Source organism: Lachancea lanzarotensis, scaffold LALA0S13 (genome assembly GCF_000938715.1).
Source record: "Lachancea lanzarotensis genome assembly LALA0, scaffold LALA0S13, whole genome shotgun sequence".
Classification (NCBI taxonomy): domain Eukaryota; kingdom Fungi; phylum Ascomycota; class Saccharomycetes; order Saccharomycetales; family Saccharomycetaceae; genus Lachancea; species Lachancea lanzarotensis.
In genome coordinates, this window is record NW_019212891.1 from 131,684 (window position 1) to 150,638 (window position 18,955).

Genomic DNA, 18,955 nt, shown 5'->3' on the forward strand with positions numbered 1-18,955 from the left:
AGCTCTTCACCAATCTTAAAATTTTATATACTATCTCTTATCACTTTTTCCTTTAGTGACGTGTGTCGTTGAAACTGTTATCACATTGTCTTTTAGTGACATGAGACATGGAAAGACTGCCGGTCAAGCCAGATCCCGAGGCAGGCCCTCGAAGTCTAAATCAAGCGCACTAGTGTATTTCACTCGAACCTATGGTAACTGGCTGATCATGAACTTTATTAGAATGGTCGATTACAGAAGTTTTCAAAAATTCTAAAAAAAATGCATTTTTATAGAACTATGCAGAATGGCAAGGGCCCATTAGCCGTAGTGATTTAGTCTCCAAAGTCTCACCTTTCCTTGTTCGTTACCTGCAGCAAACATTTCACCGCGAGGTGAAAATGCAATGCTTGTAACTTTACCCAGAGGTGTACCACTCGTAGGCCAGTTTGCAAAAACTTTACCAGAGGGCAGATGCACCATTCTTAGGGCATCCTTGGTGGCACGAGAGGCAATGCATAAAATCTGGCCGTCGGGTGAAAACGCTAACGAAGACACCGACGTAGTGAGTTGATCTAGTTTGGCGCTAGGTTCAACGTTGGTGGTAGTTCTATCATAAACATGCACATAACCACTAGCACTACCAATTGCCAGCCATCTGTTCTGTCTCACTTTTTTGAAAGGTAGAAGCTGCGTTGAATTGTAACCGCCGCCTACTTGGATGGTAGTGATACCAACGCTTCCTTCGTCCTTCCATTTGCGTAGCACTTCGCCGCCGTTAGTTAGGTCAAATTCCCATATTTCTCCATATGTGTTGACCATTATTAGAATTGTTTGAAAAGTGTTTTTGACTCGAGGCTTGTAATCCAAACAAAAGTCCACCAGTACGCCTTCAATTTTGCAACCGGTCAGCCAAACCCCAGTGGTAGCATGCAGCACGTTGACCCAGCCGTTGTTACCTTGGAGTAGGATTATACCATGTGTCTCAGTTTTACCGCACAGATGACCCACTTTGAAATTTTCAAACGATCTCTGTGTTTCTTCGTGCCCATATAACCTGGATATTTTTTCTATCTTCGCTTGCTGGCTACCGCTGCTAGAAGAGATGTCCCAGGAATGCATATAACGGCGTCTACCACCAGTCAGTATTTTTTGTTCTTTATGCGAAGGAGTCACGTAAAATGTGCATGTTTGAACAGGAGTTCCTGTTAAGTACAAACTGGTGACCAAATGGTTGTTTTTGCCATCGATGTGGTAAACCCTGAGTGTCCGATCGTAACCTCCTGTCAGTAGCAGAGGTTTCAAAGGATGGAAAGAGAGCGACTGTATGGCTGAACGGGATGGATGTGCGGCATTAGCATCCTTGAGCCTTGTAATATCAAGCACTTTTGGCGGCAGCAACCGGTTGGAAAGATCGTGGTAGACGTACGTGCTTTGTAGAATCTTGGAAAGCGCACTTGCGTCGCCGTTGATGACTTGTTCGAGGTCTTCGTCATTACCGGAACCCGTTTGTTCTGCATCCGAGTCGTCATCGCTTGGGGATTCAACCCATTTTGGCCTTGGATATATTTTTTCAAACTGCGATCTCAGACGCTGTACGTAATGCCGGCCTCTGATTTGACCTTCGTTGTACGAAGTGCGCAGTTTTTTTGTCTTATTCGTAGCTGTGATGGTTACTTCCACACGTTCGTCGTCGGAGTCAGACCACGCATCACTACTTTCCTCGGTTCCATCGTCTATATCGCTCTGCGAACTTTCATCGTCCACGGACATTTGATCCTGGGTCTCACCGTCGATCCCATCGTCCACAAAAAACAGTTGGTCATCGTTCATACGGTCCATATCGGCTTCTGAGCCCTCATCATCATCGTCTTCCCCTGCTTCTTTAAGCATTATATCACCATCGTTACTATTTGAGAAACCTTCGTCGAGATGCCGTAGCTCCGACAGACTTTCATGAAATTCAGCCGTGTCTCCAAACACTATTTTGCTCAATAGCACTTCCTCTTCATCTGGCGGTGGTATACCGTGGAATTGGTGTTCAACAGCACTCATTTCACCACTATTGGAGTCGGTTTTTACATGCGATGAGATGCGATGAGATGCCATATGCTTAAAATTTTCCAATATCAATAAGGCCTGAAAAACATCATGAGTACATTTGAACAAATGTACTCATGATGTTATTCAAGTTTTAAAGGAATTCCCATCATTATCTCTTGACAACCTTGAAGGTGACCACCCTCCAACGTTGATAACAATCATGAACAACTGAGGCTCACTAGAGTGGCATGGCAATCGAGAAAAGCTAATGAAAAAATTAAGACCTGGAGCAGTCAAGCTATTCCCAACTACGGGGTATTTTCCGGGAGAAACTTGTAACATTAAGCGTTGCTGTGAACTGCGAATTATGACTGACAAAGCGTCAATGGCAAAGATTTATGGGAAGCGATAGAAGATCTAAATAAAACGATGAACCACCGACGTGATAGGATACCTTTGTCACTGGGAAATGACGTTTTACGGTGAAGTTTTGAATATAATTCCTAGAATAGCCGCCGAAGTATTTTCACTTTTATCTCAAAATGGGACAATCACCGCAAGATTTGAGAAAGAAGGCCCGGGAATGTGACATTTGGGACAAAAAAGAGAAAGGTCAGTTGGCCTGGTGGGAGAGAAAACGAAATCAGTGAAGTTAATATTGATGAAAAACAAAACACATTGGAGCTCTTTCGAGATCAAAACACGAGGAAAACAGTGGAAGAGAAAGCTTTCTCGACGGAAGTGACGAGATAGTGTGGCTATTTCAACTATCATCAGTAAATTAGTCGAATAACGCACACGTTTGAGGGCTTTAATCGCGTGTTGTTTGTTTGTTTGTTTTGTTTTTCTTCTGGCAGAGAAAGGAATGCCAAAGGTTGGAAAGACTCTAGATATTCACCATTAACAAAAACACACATTCACCAAAAAGCCGGGACACACAACACACCGGCATCGCACCCCGGTTAGCGTGGAATTGAATGCTTTGAGATGTGAATACATGTTAGTCACCATGAACGGAACTTGTTCCAGTATATGGTCAACTAAGATGGACCATTGCGAACATTATAAGACCGCGCCGACAAGCATCAAATGAAATCGCGTCTTATCTGCTATAGCTACTACTACTCGTGTTCTTTTCCAGGCATCAAAGATTAAAAAATCGTAACATGGCGTGCACTTATCAATCGCATCGCAAATACAATGCTGTCAAAAACCAGGGAAGCAGCATACAGTCTTCAATTGGAGGTCCACTTCCAGTTCCGGTATCGACCTTCATAGCGCTTTTCATTGATACCAGACTTGGCGGTACCACGAGATGTCTTAAGCCCGTGCGAAATTTTATACTGCCGTTCTAAGAGACCATCGGTGATGAAAGTCGTCGAACAACTGTGGATGCCGATTAAAATTCAAATACAAAAAGATAAGGGTAGCAGGTTTACCGCCTTGCACATTTTCTTTCCAAGAATTGTGAAAGCCGGCAAAACTTAGGCATACACAGGTGGTGGACATGTGGTTTCCATCTATTCACAAGTGGAATCATCCTAGCGCCATTCTTTCCACGGTCGCTTTTCCCAACAAGCAAGTGTTGTTTGCAGGTACGCATGACTCCAAGATACTGTGCCTGGACTTGGCTACGTATAACCTCGTTAAGATCATCCCACTTGGAGATGAGGGTGAAACGCATAGCAAATCGAGCGTATTGTGCTTGACAAAATCGCAGGATGAGCAATTCTTATTCTCAGCAGGTGCGGACTCCCTGATTAGAATCTGGTCCATTGGTCGTTTGACCTCTAGCGGAGATCTCACCATACGCGAAATGGCCACGTTGTACTCGTCCCTAGATATTGGCGATATATTCTCGTTGAAGTATCTAGACGCACATCAAACGATTGTTTTTGGCTGTCAAAACGCCAACATGTTATACATGACGGACGTGATAGATCGGCTCAATCGCAAGCCGCAGTCAAGCGACATGAATCGCTTGCCGCATCGTCGATATGACAAGTTTTTCGATTCGACGGGTCCCGGAAATAACGCAAGAACGCCGTCACCTTCGCCCGCAAATCTCTCGCGACCAGATCACGCAATCATGGAAATCCCCTTGAGCAACAGCATTGCATACGCTCATAACAGTTTCATTTATTCCATTGAACCCATCGATATCACAGACGTTCAACTGTCCCATAATTTTCATGTCGACGGTCTTGAAGAGGGAAGTACTGCTTTTATCGTTTCAGGCGGTGGAGATGGCTTGAGCAAGGTATGGGCTTTTAACAAATGTGCGAAGAACATTGTGGATGTAAAGCTTATTTCCGAAATGGACAATGATGAAAGTGTACTATGCCAAGTCATTCAATTTCCCTTATTGTATTGTGGCCTTAATGGAGGGTACGTCAAGATTTGGGACTTGAACCTAAACGAACTCATTTCCACTCTGCAATGTCCAAGCAAGTGCGATGTGGTTTCCGTAAGCGTTTATGAGAACCATATCTTTGCTGCACACGAAAAGGGCATCACCAAGTTTTATAAGAACGAGATTTTCGAAAGGAACGTGGAAGAGGGGCTGGTGCTGAGAACTGAAATCCTTAGAAAAAACAGTGGTGGCCTTCGCCATTTAAGACTTGCAACAGGAGCGAAAAATGGTAGCTTAACGTTGTGGAATATGAATGACCTAATCAGTGAGCATCCTAATTATGGAGCACAAACCAGCCTGTCATCAAATGGTTACAGTGTCCCAAACCCACACCCAGAAGGTCAATCGTTATTTGACAACGATAGCATGCTAGAAACCTTGCGTGATCTAATTAGTTTTAAGACTGTCTCTGCATCGAATGAAAACCAGCATACTATTGATTCACGCCGCTGCGCTTCCTATTTGCAGAAGGTGTTCACAAAACTGGGTGCTACTTGTGATATTTTACCGATAGGAAGCAATGATAATCCACTCCTGCATGCAACCTTCAAAGGAACATCCAATACTAAATCCAAGATTGCTTGGTATGGTCACTATGACATCGTATCTCCAGGTGATCCCAACAAGTGGGGTACGGATCCTTATATCTTGACTTGTGAAAATGGATATTTGAAAGGGAGGGGCGTTACGGATAATAAAGGTCCTTTAGTGGCCGCTATGTACAGTGCGGGATCCGCTCTCTCGAAGGGGACCCTTGAGAAGGACATCGTGTTTCTCGTAGAAGGACAGGAGGAGTCGAATTCTAAGGGATTTGCAGAAGCAATTGAAAAGCACCGCAACTTGTTTGGTAATGATGTTGACTGGGTTTTATTCAGTAACTCTTACTGGATTGACGAAAAAACTCCGTGTCTCAACTATGGCTTGCGTGGTGTCATTAACGCTCAGCTTAGGGTCTGGAGTGAGGAACCAGACAGACACTCCGGACTTGACGGTGGAATACATCGAGAACCTACGACTGATCTATCTCGACTGCTGTCCAAATTGCAGGATGATGATGGCCGCGTGTTAATTCCAGGCTTCTACGACTCTTTGATTGCTTTGAGTAATGATGATAAAGCACGCTTCGAGGAGGTTTACAAACGGGCAGACCTCGCAAAGTCAATGTCAGTGGACAAATTGATAGCTAAGTGGGCCCAGCCTTCACTTTCCATCACCAATATGAAGGTGAGCGGCCCTGGAAACGCCACAGTCATACCACATAGCGCATCTGCAACCCTATCTATTAGGATAGTTCCTGGACAAGACGTTCACGCGATGCAAGATTCGCTTCAGCAGTTTGTCTCCGATTGGTTCTCCAAGTTTGATACTTCCAACCATTTAGAGTTCAAGTTGCTGAATGAAGCGGAGCCATGGCTTGGAAAACCAAATAATGCAGCCTACCAACTCCTAAAGAAAGAGATCATGGAAGCCTGGGGGATAAATCCGCTATTTATCCGAGAGGGAGGATCTATCCCGCAAGTGCGTTTTCTAGAACGAGCCCTTGGTGCTTCCGCAGTTCAAATTCCATGCGGTCAGAGTACTGACAATGCCCATTTAAACAATGAGCGGCTCCGCATTGAGAACTGGTACAAGATTCGCCAGATTTTGGAGAGCTCTTTCACCAGACTTTGAAATATTGCTGCTATTTAAGATCCTCCTTGTGAGCTTCGATATCTTCAACAAGAAACCATGTCTCAAACTAATAGCATTCCCTGGAAGAGAATGTACTTTCACCACGCTGTGAAGAGCAAGGGAATCGCGTTCTACTCATCCACTCACCATTTGGTGCGTCACGTTAACCTGAAATGATCTTAATACACATCTATAATAAGGTGGAACAATGACTCCCCTGCTTGTCGGGCCTACAACGAAAGGAACCCAATGAGTCACCACTCTATTGAGCATTCTCTACCACCAGATATTGTAGAGGCAGCGCTGCCTTACCTTTCTTTGGGAGATCTGAGGAATCTCTCTCTAACCAACAAATACTTCCATAAACTACTTGATTTTAATTCTTCAAGCACTCTATGGCATGAACTGTTCCGCAAGTCATTCGGGTCACTGCATTCCGATACGGAACCTTTGGAGTCAAGTCAGAACTCGCATTACATGAGCTGTTGCGAGCTGATATTGAGGAATCGATACCCTGACGAGCCCTGGAGCAAACTGTACCAAATAAGATCCTTCAACACCAAATTGTACACATGGGGCTCACTAAAACATGCAAGGCTGGGATACACAACTGCCACTTATCCTTCGTTGCCGGCAGGAGTTATCAACAATGCAGGGATGAGACTTCAATTTGGAATAAACTCACCTGTCCAGGTGCCATGGGAATCTGATATTAGAGAATCAGCATCAACGTCAGACGATAACAGCATAGCATCTGTAGCTGCTGGTGGATTTTCCTTCCAAATATTAACTAAGTCCGGTAAACTATACATGACAGGTTCAACTTATTCTGGGGGTCATCGTGGACCCGGCCCCGTTGAAGGACAAAGCGATTATAACCCGTTTCAGCACTTGATCACGCATGCGGAGCGCAGCCTTACACTTTTCAATGGCAGAACACCAAGACGAGGTGGTGTCTTTCCTATTAACACCACAAGCTCGATGCCTTTGGAGAGGCCGCACGAAAACCTTTACGCGAGTTTTGAAGAGGCCGAACGCATTTTAGATCAAAAACTGGCGGGAAATAAGCATATAAGGCGGCTTTTCACTCGCGACATCATTCAAGTTGACATGACAGGCTCTGGAGATTTCACAGTGGACAAGGAAAACCTGGATAAAGTCAAGTTTCAGTCGGTTTCTTCAGGAAGATCACATATCTTAGCTCTTAGTGATCAGGGTGACTTGTACTCCTGGGACGGTCCAGACGTGGAGCAGGGCATCAGGATTGTTTTCAATGAACTGCCTACGAAAGAGACAAACCCTGTCATCAAAATAGGCTGCGGATGGAATTATAATTGTGTCTCCATTTTTGATGTAGGATTGGTTGTGTGGAGCAGCCGCAACGCTTTAAAGGAAAACGAGCTTTCTACTGCCGCTAACTATAAGGTCATCCCCAATACCAACGTAATGAGCGGTGATGATAAAATTGTAGATTTTGCTTGCTGCGCAAATATGTGCGTTTTTTTCATAACTGCAAAGGGGGATGAGCTCCGGTTGTTTGCAAACGATGCTGTGCATAAAGTCATTTTGCCTGTCGACGGCCGTATCGTTAAGATTGTTGGCTGCTACACCGTGCTAGCAATTTTCACGGACCATAGCTGCTACACTGTAAATGTTTTGGAAGACCAAGTCGTGACACGTACTTTAGTCAAGCTGGAGCTGGAAGACCCAGAAGACATGATAGTATCATTATCTACAGGTGATTATCATACAGTGGCACTTACGTCAAATGGGAAAATTTACACTTGGGGCCTGGAAAGTGAACTATGTGGATGCCTTGGCTTGGGCGATAGGGAGGAAATTGTTCATGGTCGACAAATTGGAAGCATTGAGCATCTACGAAGCACTAGAGTAACTAAGCCCGCGCTTGTTAACATAGGAAACGTCGACTATACATGTCTGGCGGTAACGGCCGCGGGATGGCAAACAGCAGCATTGATTTTGACATGAGACCATTCGATTGCCAACATATTATTGAACAAGTATATTGAAATTAGCCTTAAATAAGTCCTAAGTTCTTTGCGTGGAACTCAGCATGTTGAGGAACAAAGCTGCTGATAAAGTAGTATGAATGGTCAAAGCCATCAACAAGATTTAAGTTAATTTTACCTTCCCAGGAGGTACCCTTGGCGGCCTCGATTAGCAAATGAGGCTTTAATTGTTCTTTGTAAAAAGGATCATTGGTACCTTGGTGAATCAAAATTACGTCGTTTCCTTTATTTGAAATGTTCTTGACCAGGTTGGCTGGATCGTATTTTTCCCATTGTGCACTTTCAAGGCCAAGATAGTTACCAAAGGCCTTCTTGCCCCATGGAACCAGCGATGGGTTGGCGATGGGTGCAAAAGCAGAGCACGACTTGTATTTTCTCGGACTTGCATATTGTTTGAGATACCCCGAGATTGCTCCAAAGCCACCCATGGAATGTCCAGTGATGGCCACGTTGTCCAAAAAGTCCAGCGTGGAGCCAGATTCGGAACCTGTACTCTTGAAAAATTGGTCCAGCTTGTTTGGGAGCTCATCATGAACATAGCTGAACATTTTGTAATTCTTGTCATATGGGCTTTGTGTAGCGTCAACGTAGAAACCAGCGGATAAGCCAAAATCCCAACCATTTTCTGGATCATCAGGAACATCTGCTCCACGAGGAGAGGTGTCTGGAAAAACAACTGCAAAACCAAATTTGTCGGCCTGGGGTTGCCAGAAGGCCTTTTCTGAAGCGTTTTGAGGTGTACAGGATAATCCTGACAAATAGTAAAGAGCTGGGATTTTGGCACCATCTTCTTTATAGTACTGTTGGGGCAAATAGATGTTAACGTTCATGGAAGTGCCGGTTGTCTCGGACTCATGTTGAAGCTTCAATAGCTTACCACCACAGCTGGAGATTTGTGATTCGATTTGAAATCCCATTGCAATAATGACTTGTTACACTAGCACTAAGGTTTCCAGTTCAGTTGAGAACCCTGGTAGACTCACAACTTGATTTGGTATATGTTAAGGTTGGTTCATCCAAATCACATTGCGAATTGGCCAGGTTCATCTTCTCTGAAAAACAAGTGATAGTATTCATGCTCACATGTGTACTCGCTGTCCACGTTTCGAGCACGGCACATAGTATCGCTGAACTGAAGAGTCAAAAGAGTCAGTGATATATCCCAGTCTTTAAAAATGATCTGTAGCTAGGTCTCCAACTGTAGTGAATAAAATTTATAGCCCATCGGAAGCAGCAGTAGTTGTGTCTGCGGTCAAAGATTGCTCGCGAGATTCAGCTCCTTTCTGCAGGGACGTTTGATCTTGCGAAGCTGACGTTTCGTCATTATGAGAGCTGGTAAGCTCTTCATCCTGACCATCATCTGGCTGTTCGTCTTCCTCTATATTAGGAAAATCTATTGGGTCGAATTTCATGCGAATCAAATCTCTATGACGGGTTTCCTGTGGTGTTGGATTCCTGATCTTAACGTTAATCTGGTCCAAATTGTTTTCACGCACCAGTGGCTTGATTACCTCATTAACGCGTCTTCTGCGAAGCTCAATCCGCGACCGTATCGGAGTATAGTAGACGGTTTTCTTATCGTCGTTAAACCGCAAGGACAGCTCGTTGAAAAGTCCCAAACCCGTGGGCTGTTGGTGCTTCATGTCGAAATCGCGTAGGTGTTTGAATTGGTAAGCTCTATCATCATCAACAATTTCATCAATTTGCTGCTCGCGATTTTTCTCATAGATAGCTGAACCGTCTTTGTCCGTGGTATAAAGCGAGACCCACTCATCTTCTTCAAGCTCAACGGGACGGAACATGGCTGTGGAAAGTGCCAATTGATCTTTTTCCTGTTTTCCCAATGCTGCAGAGCCCACAAATCGAATGGTAAAGAACGTTTGGTCCATCGCTGCAGTGTCTGGGAGTACACTCCAGGTTTTCACCGCATGAACGCTTTTTTTGGTTGGATGACGAATCTTGGATACGTCATCAGTAATGAAATCAAACGTTTCTTCCACGCGTTTTACTCTTTGAGCTGGTGTCAAGATTTCTTCCTCCAGATCCAAGGCTTCAGATGCGGCTCTTTTTTTGGTATTTTGTTTAGCCGCCTGTGACGAAGAAACATACTCGGTTCTTCTCAAAAATGTCACTTTGGACATATCTGTTTTCGTCAACTTATCGACCCTGGGATCTCTCAACAGCGCTCTATCTTCTGGATGCAACTTGATGTTTTCAAATCCCAGCAAAAGTCGAGGGTCCTGATGATTCAACAATCCGGGAAGCTCCATGAGGTCCATTGGCATTCCAAGATCCTCATTTATTTTAACCAAAGGTGTAACGTTTGTCTTTGCGTACAGCGATGTAACCAGTTTGGCAGAATCTGCAGCCTCATCAGCAGAAAATTCGTACTTCAAAAGCTTAGGGGGGAGCAACGGAGGCGGCAAATCATTTCTGTATCTGATTTTTGCAATGTATTCCTGTTTCTTAGACATATCGGGACGTTTTTGGGTGGATTGAAGGTGATGTTTGAATAGTTGACCTGATGAGAAGTGTTCATCACTATAAAGAACGTTGACGGAAATGAAAGTGTTGATAGCACTATTGACGAAGGAAAAAAGATCATTAAGATTGGGAACTTTGACTACTATCAAATATCATTGATGAATAGGACGGGAGAGGTTGAGACTCCTCGCCGCAATGTTGAGTTTGTTTACAGTATTAAAACTTTAAGATGTTAGTTTATACACCCCCTCATTAAAAAATGAACATACCAAACGTTATTGTTGCACTAGCCTAAAAACCTTACTACTTACAGATGCGACATTATTTCATTTCCTTCCAGATGTCAAAAAAACGTTTAGGGAAAAGGCTCAGAATGAAAAACGTCACCAACAAGTGGGTTACACAAATTTTTTCCCGGGTTCCAGTATTCTTTCTCCCACACCCTTTTCGATCCAATTACTTACGCCAAAACCAGCCATCCTTGGCGTTATCGTCATCCGAGAGTAGCTTCTCAAATGAGTCGATATGAGACCGACCTTCGGGATCAGTACGCTGCTTTTCTGAACGAAGTCTGACGGTGCCATCGTCAAAAAACGTTTTCACCTCTTTAACCTTTTCCAAACCATCTGGAGTATTGTTGTAAGTCACGTATTCTGAAGTGCCCACTACATTCCTCCCCGTAGCACGGTCCATAAGATCTTCAGGGGTGGTGGAGATATTTTCGAGCTCTTCGCGGCGTTCGGCTCTGGCGAGCGCAGATTTGCGCTTAGTTTCCGCAAGACGCAAAACATCAGCACGCCAAGACAAATACGAGGAGTATTCGGTAAAAAATAGTCCCAAGTTGTGCTTCTTGTCTTGTTCCACTCTTTCACGGGTCAATACCGTGCGCATCTGATCTGGGTTCAGGTTGCTGCCCACAACTTTTTCAGGAAACAAGCAGCGCCACCAACCGCGTGAGTCCCATACAGAGAGTCCATCTAGTTGTTTGCAGTTCATGTATTGTTTGTCTGAGGGGGTCTTGTACCCGTAGAGACCTGTAGTGCCCTCTTGGGTGAAATCGTCCTCAAATAGCCTTAAAATGCGTGCTGGGTGGCTAAATCCACCGGGCAAACCAAGCACGTCCAAAAGGTCGGAAACACCACCACTGGCGTTGCCCCAAATGTTAGAAATTGGGTTTTCCACATGATTCATAGCATCTTTCCAAACTGAAAAAAGTGAATCCCCTACAGATTGGAATCCACTGTGAAGGCTATCGTTCAAAGACGATTTAACCAGATCTTCATTAAATTCTTGAGTATCTTTGTCGTTAGTATTAGTGAATAGTCCCATAGTTGATTGAATATGTGTGAGTCTTTGACTTCGCACCCTTCTTTCGTCACCAGAATCGAAATCAAGCACAATTCCTAGGTTTGATGAGCTTTAAGTTCATAGAAAGATTCGTAAGAGAAGACTTCCCAAATCAGATCTCGATTCTTCCTGAACGCTAAGGGTGGCCATATACGAGCCTGTTTAACAATTTTTGTAACATTGTTTTTCTTGCCCAGTGAAGCATTGTCCGGTGTCCACAAACTTGCGGTCGCTGTATTTACAACGACGACAATAAAACCTTTGAGCGCGTTGATCCGAGTAGTATTGTCATAGTATATTTTATATCAACTGTCTTGGTCTGAATCAAGTAGCACAACATCATTACTGGCTTCTTTGTCTGCCTCATTCTCTGGTTCGTCCAGTTCTTCGGGTTCTTCAGACTCAGGCTCCGGTTCGAGTTCGTCTCCTGCCGGCAATTGAGAGTTGTTAATCTCAAATTCATCTTGATTCTTCTGGTTCTCCGCATCTTTAGTGAGTTCAAAATCTTCGGCAAATCCGTTGTCTAGTTCAGTTTCCAGCTCCGGTTCTACACCATCTTCCTCCTCTGCGTCTTCTTCCGGTGCATCACCATCGTTCTCGACTACCGGGGATGTGCCTTGCGCTCTGAATGGCAGCATGCTCTGGTCAGGAGCCAAGGCGGTGTAGCGCACCCTATTCCCACGCGTCAAAGAAACTAGATTGTGTGTCTCAGGAATTACGTCCGATAAAAATGAGAATCGGTCAGAGTCTGCAACCACTGAAGCAAGATTATCGTAGCGTAATGTAAGCCTTGACCCATTAGGTTTTTCAAGTTGGGCTAAAGCAAGTCCTTCCTCAGTCAAAACCTGAACAAATAGCTCGGTAGCGAATGCTACAGCTGCAACAGCAGACTGTGAAGTGATGATATGCATTGGGTCAGTCTTAGCGATTCGCTTGACTTTAGAAAGCGGAAGCCTGGGTGCCGCCTTTTTGACAGTTTCTGAATCGTATTTGGACTCCATAGCGATAGATTGAGCGGTTTCTCGAGCGATTGCTACGTTAACGACTCTTGAGCAGACAAGTGTCTAGTTTTTCAGTAAGAAATGAATGTTATGATAGTAATTTAACAGTTAGAGATCACATAATTTGAGAAATGAATAACAAGGTCTTTGAAGACAGAGAGAGTTCTAGAGAAGCGGAGATCACCTTGATGCTGTTTTTAAGCTTTTTCTGAGTAAGCTGCTCTTTTTTTCACAATTTTTAGTCAAGGATTGGGAAGACTAGCTAAGAAAAGGTTACATTCAAGAAAATAAGGCTAGTTAATACACCGTTGATAGCATTTGTATTGTGTTTGGTCAGTTTTGTAGAGATCCTGGGTACATAGGTTTGAAAAATGTTACTTCTAGCACGATAACGGGGATTTTTCAAACAATGGGGGGAAACTGGTTGCTGAAAACGAGTGATAGAAGCGAAGAATCAGGAGCGTGTTTGAAATGGTATTATAAATAGAGCCTTGTCTGCACTATCAATGGGTTTTCGCGTGCTGAAATTTCTCAATATCTGGAAAAATACAGCCTTTGAATCTACTAAGCCAAAATGTCAGTGTCCTACATGGGAAAAGGTGACGCGGCTCGAGGGGGGCTGCCAATTGAGTCCGACAAAGATATGCGGATCGTGCTGTCTGTAAAGAGTTCTCATCGCACAATTTTATGAATCGAAGAAGATTTGCGACAGTTGTGCGCACAGGTAAGAATACAGTAAGCAATATGTGCTTCTTAGAAGTATGGTCCATCAAAATACTAGTTTACCGATGATGCGTCGCAACCAACTCCTCTAATCCAAGAAATCATTTTCTATCGCTACTAAATTCTGGATGTCAGTATCGTTGTCGTCCTCACTGCACTGTCAGTAATATTGAAGTGTCAGGGTCTTGAAGTGAAATTGAAATATTCAGGAAAATTATTTGCCATGAAAATTTGAGGATCTCTTGGCTGTTCAAAACATCGAGCTGCTCCAATAATGCATCTACAGAACTCAAATGGGTCACCTTTCAACATGTTCTTGATAACCACTGCAGTAAAATCCGTGGTTTTCATACGAAAAGAGTTCCGGAAAATGCCCTAAAATGGCATTTATCTATACATTCTAACCAATTTGAATATTCATTAATACAATGATCATTGTCATCATTCTCGCTCATGAACGAAAGAACTCAGCCCGAGTGACAGTGAGAGAAAGCGAATCCTATTGATATGTATCACCTTCCACGAACACGCCCTTATCTGAGAGATGAGCATCTCATCTCTAATAATGTCAAACCCAGTTAACATTTCTTGGAGCTCTAGGTTGAACGATCTGGGCCACTTGTAACAGTTCTGGTGCTTAAATGAGTACGCCCCTACCTTTGGAGACACACGGGCTTGATTCCCACCCAAAAAAAAAGCTTAAAACGACCGGTGATCAAGCTTTTGGAGCACATTATGACAACAATGTGATATTGCAAGATGGAAATCACATTTCAGATCATATCGGCCTTATTTCACACACTGAAATGACTGTTCTTCTCAGTGAACATGAAAGACAACAATTACCGCACTGTGAAGACGTTTTCCCCTGGTTGCACGGTTTCTCAGGATCAACAGAACCTCCTCGTGTTAAACAATGGACCGCAGTAATTCGCTCACAACCACTTTTTCATGGTATGATAGAAAACTCTGGGATCTTGAAGTCGTCCCTCGATCCACACGAGTTTTTGATACCCTGGGATCATCAAAAACACAGTCTGGAGTCCATAATTCAAGAGCTTACGAGTAATATAAAACTATCAGACGACGAGCTGAAACTACTGATACATGCATGCCAGAAGTATAGGCTTCTACCGTTTCTGATTTCGGACGCAAAAGCCCAAAACTCGTACGGTGCGGGCTCCCCGAAAAACAAGGTGTGCAGCTCAACTGTCGGATCCACATCTCGTCAATCAAGCGGATGGAAACAACCCGGGATGTTTCGCAGATTTGACTTACAGGTGGCCAAATTCATTGAGATGTCTCAAACTTGCGTGGTGTATTGTTTGAACGCATCACGACACCGGCAATCATGCTATTGCGCAGAGCTTGCCATTCTTATATACGTGGCACGTAAAGCTCTTGACGCAACTGGCGATTTCAAAGTCGGCGTACTGGGCACTGAAGAAATTGATTCCAGCTGGTGGGGAACTCGACCGATGAGGATAGACGCATTGCAAAAAGAAAAAGTAACACAACTGGCATCAGATTTCGATATTGCTTCCTTCAACAATTGGGACCGAGATCTCTTCTACCGCGAGCGACTTGAAATCTCCAAAATGTCCAGTGCCTCGTGTGTGAGCAGCGATCTTTCCACCTGGTGTGGCAATAGTACTGACTTTGAGATCTTCAGGCTAAATAATCACGCAACGGGCCACCAACCTTCGCAGACTACTAACCAAGCTGGTACTGGGGAACATAGTCTAAACACCGTTGTAACACTTTTGGACATAGCAGCAGAAAGCTCGACCCTCCATCCTATAGATTCTCAGCTTTTCAATTTTCCGCGTCCCTCCAAGGAATGGAAGCTTTTCATTTCATGCACGGAATCAAATAACCTTCCCGAGCTACCCAAAATTACAAAACTTCTTCATCACGTTCAAACCGAACGCTCAATACACCACACTACCATATCATTTCCAAATTCAGGTTCAATAGGATTGGGAAATTTAAATTTGGAATCCATCAAGATCATTCTCAACACATGCTATCTTATCTACTGTGTTGGAAAACTTACAACTTTTGGCAGCTTAATTTTCTGCTCGGATGGTTACACTGAGGTTTCGTTCTTGTTGGTAGCCTATTTGATATTCATTTGGGACTTGCCGCTCGACGAAGTTCTCTTCAAGTTGCACAAGGAGGTCCAAAGACCCTTTTTTCTTTTCCCCATAGATCTACAGGTACTGAGTCACTTACAAATACTTTTGAGAGAAGAAAGTCCGAAAAGGAAAAGCACCATTGCGCCTTGTCTGGAGGTTGACCCCGTTCTTTTTAGTAAAATGTTTTTCACTAAAGTTCGGGATAACTACAACCTAGCCCAGCTCAAAGGCCCTCTGCCTTCTAAAGTTCTTCCTCATCTATACCTTGGGTCGTTAGAACACGCCCAGAGCCCAAATCTGCTGCATGAACTGGGTATTGCAAATATTGTATCTGTTGGAGAAACTATGCCTTGGCTACTTTCCGCAATGTCACGGAAAAGAAGTTTCACTGTTGGCGATGTTGGCAGTAGGCCTGGGATACATCGGCCGCATCTCAATGTGAGCATGTCGTCATCTCAGATTTCTCGACTTGAGACGAGACTGAACAATGGTATTGGTCGTAACTCTAGTATTTTGGAGGTAAATGGGTTCAAAATCTTGCATATTTCTGAATTGGATGATAACGGCGAAGACGGACTTTTAACTCAATTAGACGAAGCGCTGTCGTTTATTGACGGATGTTACAAGCGGAACGAGAAAGTACTAGTGCATTGTATGGTGGGAGTATCTCGTTCTGCAACCGTATGCATCGCGGAATGCATGCGAAGGCTCAATTGCGATTTTTTAAGAGCCTACCTTTACGTGCGTGTGCGACGGCTAAACATAATAATTCAGCCGAACTTGATGTTTGTTTACGAACTCTGCAAATGGCAGGAAGCGCAAGGAATGCGCCGGAAGGTTGATTGGCATATTGTGTGCCGGGCGATCTCGGAGTTGAATCGGATGTACTTTTAATTTTTTGCATAACTGAATATTTGACATTACTGGTTTTTTATAATTCTTGAACCTTGGACAAGCCAACATTGTTCATTCCAGCGTAATGTACTTTTTCAAAGACTCTGGGATACTATTGTAAAGCTTCTTCTCCTTCAACCATTTCTTAGAAAAGACTCTGTCAGCATACTTATGGCCACTGTCGCACAAGATGGTAACGACATTACTGCCTTCTGGTAAACTCTTGGCGGCTGTGGTGGCTGCCACAACATTCAGAGCACTGGTTCCTCCCAGGAAAAGTCCCTCTTCATCCAACAGCCTGTAAAGCATGACTATGCTCTCTTCGTCGGGAACGAATATAGCGTCGTCAACAATATCCAACGATGCTTCCAGGTTTTTGGTAATACGGCCCTGGCCAATGCCCTCGGTAAAAGAGGAGCCCTCGCGGCTCATTTCCCCGGTCTTGACATACGAGTAGATTGCAGAACCAGGTGGATCAGCAATAATAACTTTACTGTAGTTGTTGGTGGCCTTTTTCAAGTATTTAGCAACACCTGTAAAGGTACCGCCTGTGCCGGTGGAACAAGTGAAGGCTTCGCAGGTTAGTCCCGCGCTTTCGAGTTGTTTTAAGATCTCAGGTCCTGTTGTATTGTAGTGCGATTTCCAGTTTGCTGGATTATCAAATTGGTCTGTCCAGATAGCGTTATCGAGACTCTTAGCATGGTCTCGAGCTCTGTTATTGAAATTCAACGGATCTGTGATTGGACAAACGGGCACAGCGTGGACCTCGGCACCCAAGTATTTCAAAAGGTTAATTTTCGATGCTGATTGCGTGTTTGGCATGTAAAAGATCGACTTGTAACCTTTGGATCTGGCTATATGTGCCAGTCCAATAGCTGTATTTCCAGCAGATCCTTCCACGATGGTTGCAGGACGAGATGGGTCCAAATGTCCATTTTTTTCAGCCTGTTCTATCAGATACAATGCAGCACGGTCTTTCACAGAGCCACCAGGATTCTGGAATTCAGCTTTCCCGTAAATGTTCCTTCCTACTTCTCTGGATACTTTGTTCAGTTTTATTAATGGTGTGCTACCAACGGCTTCTGCGATGCCCTTGTTGGCCAAAATCGGGAAACTCATGCTGACGATAGAAACGTTACCAGGAGATTTTTATAAGGGTCTGAAAGTCAGGTAGCTTGCGCTATCGAGTAGATAGTAATGTTCTTGAACGAACGTCCAGGGACTGTGGGGTCTTGAACGAAAGAGGTCTATGAATATATACAGTTGGAAAGTGTGGGTCCTTAGTACAAGACGATACAGCATTACAGAGACATAATCAGACGTGAGTTGATGCTTTTACGGTTTAGCACGATTTCGGTGTGTATTGGGTTCGGAGTATTTACAGATGCGTGGGATTCAGTTTTGAAGCTTTTTTTCCCTGAGGATTCAGAACCGGAGAGTAGTTAGCGTGATGGTCTCTCTGCCACCACTGTGTATCCTGGGGTTTTGGTAGTGTTCGAGGACGCCTGTTCTGGTAGCGTTTTTATCTGTTCTTGCAACTGAGCTATGATTTGGAGCTCTGTAGCCTCGTCATATGGAAGCTTCGAGTCTTCTTTTATAAAACGTCTGACAGCCAATACGTCGCGCGAAAAAAACTCGTTGCGATTCGACTTGAATTTGAACATCTTGGCAAAATTTTGCAAGGTCAAAGGTGCGTAAGGAACATTAGCGGTTTCGTTAGCAATGGCAGTTTTGCAAAGTATCCAAAGTTTGATGTTTCCTCTTTGGAACACACCCTTTTGATCCACAACAGGAGCATCCACGAGCTCCAGAATGCTCTGTTTCGCACGATCTCCAAGACGAGGCTCTAGTTTCAAAACACGGGTATATCCACCGGGTCTGGTTTGGTAGCGTGGTGCAAGCTCGCCAACAACACGGTTCAGGAGCTTGCTGGAATCTCCTGCCAGGGACAGGCGGGATTGGATCTCCTTAGCCGAATTGGGATGCTTCTTCAAGTTTTTAGCCATGGTGATGATTCTTTCTGCAAGACGACCTGCTTCTTGACATTTTTCATGCGTCGATACTATGGATCCATGTTGGAAAAGCTGAGTGACCAGGTTTCTGAACATCGCATCCCGATGAGCCTTGGTACGCGAGAAATGACGCGTCAGGCCTCTAGTCATATGTGTGTGGGTGGGAAGAGAACAGTGGTGTCTATATGATCTAAAGTTTCCGATGCGTTGTGTAGCTGGA

The 18,955-nt window shown here is 44.1% G+C and overlaps 10 protein-coding genes across 10 annotated transcripts; 3 read left to right on the plus strand and 7 right to left on the minus strand.

The window, feature by feature from the left end:
- Positions 1-300: 300 nt before the first annotated feature.
- UTP18 (LALA0S13e01596g1_1) lies at positions 301-2,034 on the minus strand (the record flags this gene model as incomplete). The annotated part of the gene is made up of 1 exon (XM_022772877.1): positions 301-2,034. The coding sequence occupies one exon, from the start codon at positions 2,032-2,034 to the stop codon at positions 301-303; it is 1,734 nt and encodes a 577-aa protein (XP_022630928.1).
- Positions 2,035-3,529: 1,495 nt separating this feature from the next.
- On the plus strand, positions 3,530-6,106 carry DUG2 (LALA0S13e01618g1_1; the record flags this gene model as incomplete). The annotated part of the gene is made up of 1 exon (XM_022772888.1): positions 3,530-6,106. The coding sequence occupies one exon, from the start codon at positions 3,530-3,532 to the stop codon at positions 6,104-6,106; it is 2,577 nt and encodes an 858-aa protein (XP_022630929.1).
- Positions 6,107-6,355: 249 nt separating this feature from the next.
- Positions 6,356-8,095, plus strand: SAF1 (LALA0S13e01640g1_1; the record flags this gene model as incomplete). The annotated part of the gene is made up of 1 exon (XM_022772899.1): positions 6,356-8,095. One exon carries the CDS (start codon positions 6,356-6,358, stop codon positions 8,093-8,095), a length of 1,740 nt encoding a protein of 579 aa, XP_022630930.1.
- A 49-nt stretch (positions 8,096-8,144) lies between these two features.
- Positions 8,145-9,053, minus strand: LALA0_S13e01662g (LALA0S13e01662g1_1; the record flags this gene model as incomplete). Its single annotated transcript, XM_022772910.1, has 1 exon — positions 8,145-9,053. The coding sequence occupies one exon, from the start codon at positions 9,051-9,053 to the stop codon at positions 8,145-8,147; it is 909 nt and encodes a 302-aa protein (XP_022630931.1).
- A 297-nt stretch (positions 9,054-9,350) lies between these two features.
- PAF1 (LALA0S13e01684g1_1) lies at positions 9,351-10,610 on the minus strand (the record flags this gene model as incomplete). The annotated part of the gene is made up of 1 exon (XM_022772921.1): positions 9,351-10,610. The coding sequence occupies one exon, from the start codon at positions 10,608-10,610 to the stop codon at positions 9,351-9,353; it is 1,260 nt and encodes a 419-aa protein (XP_022630932.1).
- A 466-nt stretch (positions 10,611-11,076) lies between these two features.
- On the minus strand, positions 11,077-11,949 carry MPM1 (LALA0S13e01706g1_1; the record flags this gene model as incomplete). Its single annotated transcript, XM_022772932.1, has 1 exon — positions 11,077-11,949. The coding sequence occupies one exon, from the start codon at positions 11,947-11,949 to the stop codon at positions 11,077-11,079; it is 873 nt and encodes a 290-aa protein (XP_022630933.1).
- Positions 11,950-12,272: 323 nt separating this feature from the next.
- LALA0_S13e01728g (LALA0S13e01728g1_1) lies at positions 12,273-12,968 on the minus strand (the record flags this gene model as incomplete). The annotated part of the gene is made up of 1 exon (XM_022772944.1): positions 12,273-12,968. One exon carries the CDS (start codon positions 12,966-12,968, stop codon positions 12,273-12,275), a length of 696 nt encoding a protein of 231 aa, XP_022630934.1.
- Positions 12,969-14,332: 1,364 nt separating this feature from the next.
- Positions 14,333-16,723, plus strand: PPS1 (LALA0S13e01750g1_1; the record flags this gene model as incomplete). Its single annotated transcript, XM_022772955.1, has 1 exon — positions 14,333-16,723. One exon carries the CDS (start codon positions 14,333-14,335, stop codon positions 16,721-16,723), a length of 2,391 nt encoding a protein of 796 aa, XP_022630935.1.
- Positions 16,724-16,795: 72 nt separating this feature from the next.
- LALA0_S13e01772g (LALA0S13e01772g1_1) lies at positions 16,796-17,842 on the minus strand (the record flags this gene model as incomplete). The annotated part of the gene is made up of 1 exon (XM_022772966.1): positions 16,796-17,842. The coding sequence occupies one exon, from the start codon at positions 17,840-17,842 to the stop codon at positions 16,796-16,798; it is 1,047 nt and encodes a 348-aa protein (XP_022630936.1).
- Positions 17,843-18,165: 323 nt separating this feature from the next.
- Positions 18,166-18,885, minus strand: MRPL8 (LALA0S13e01794g1_1; the record flags this gene model as incomplete). Its single annotated transcript, XM_022772977.1, has 1 exon — positions 18,166-18,885. One exon carries the CDS (start codon positions 18,883-18,885, stop codon positions 18,166-18,168), a length of 720 nt encoding a protein of 239 aa, XP_022630937.1.
- Between the last annotated feature and the right edge of the window lie 70 nt (positions 18,886-18,955).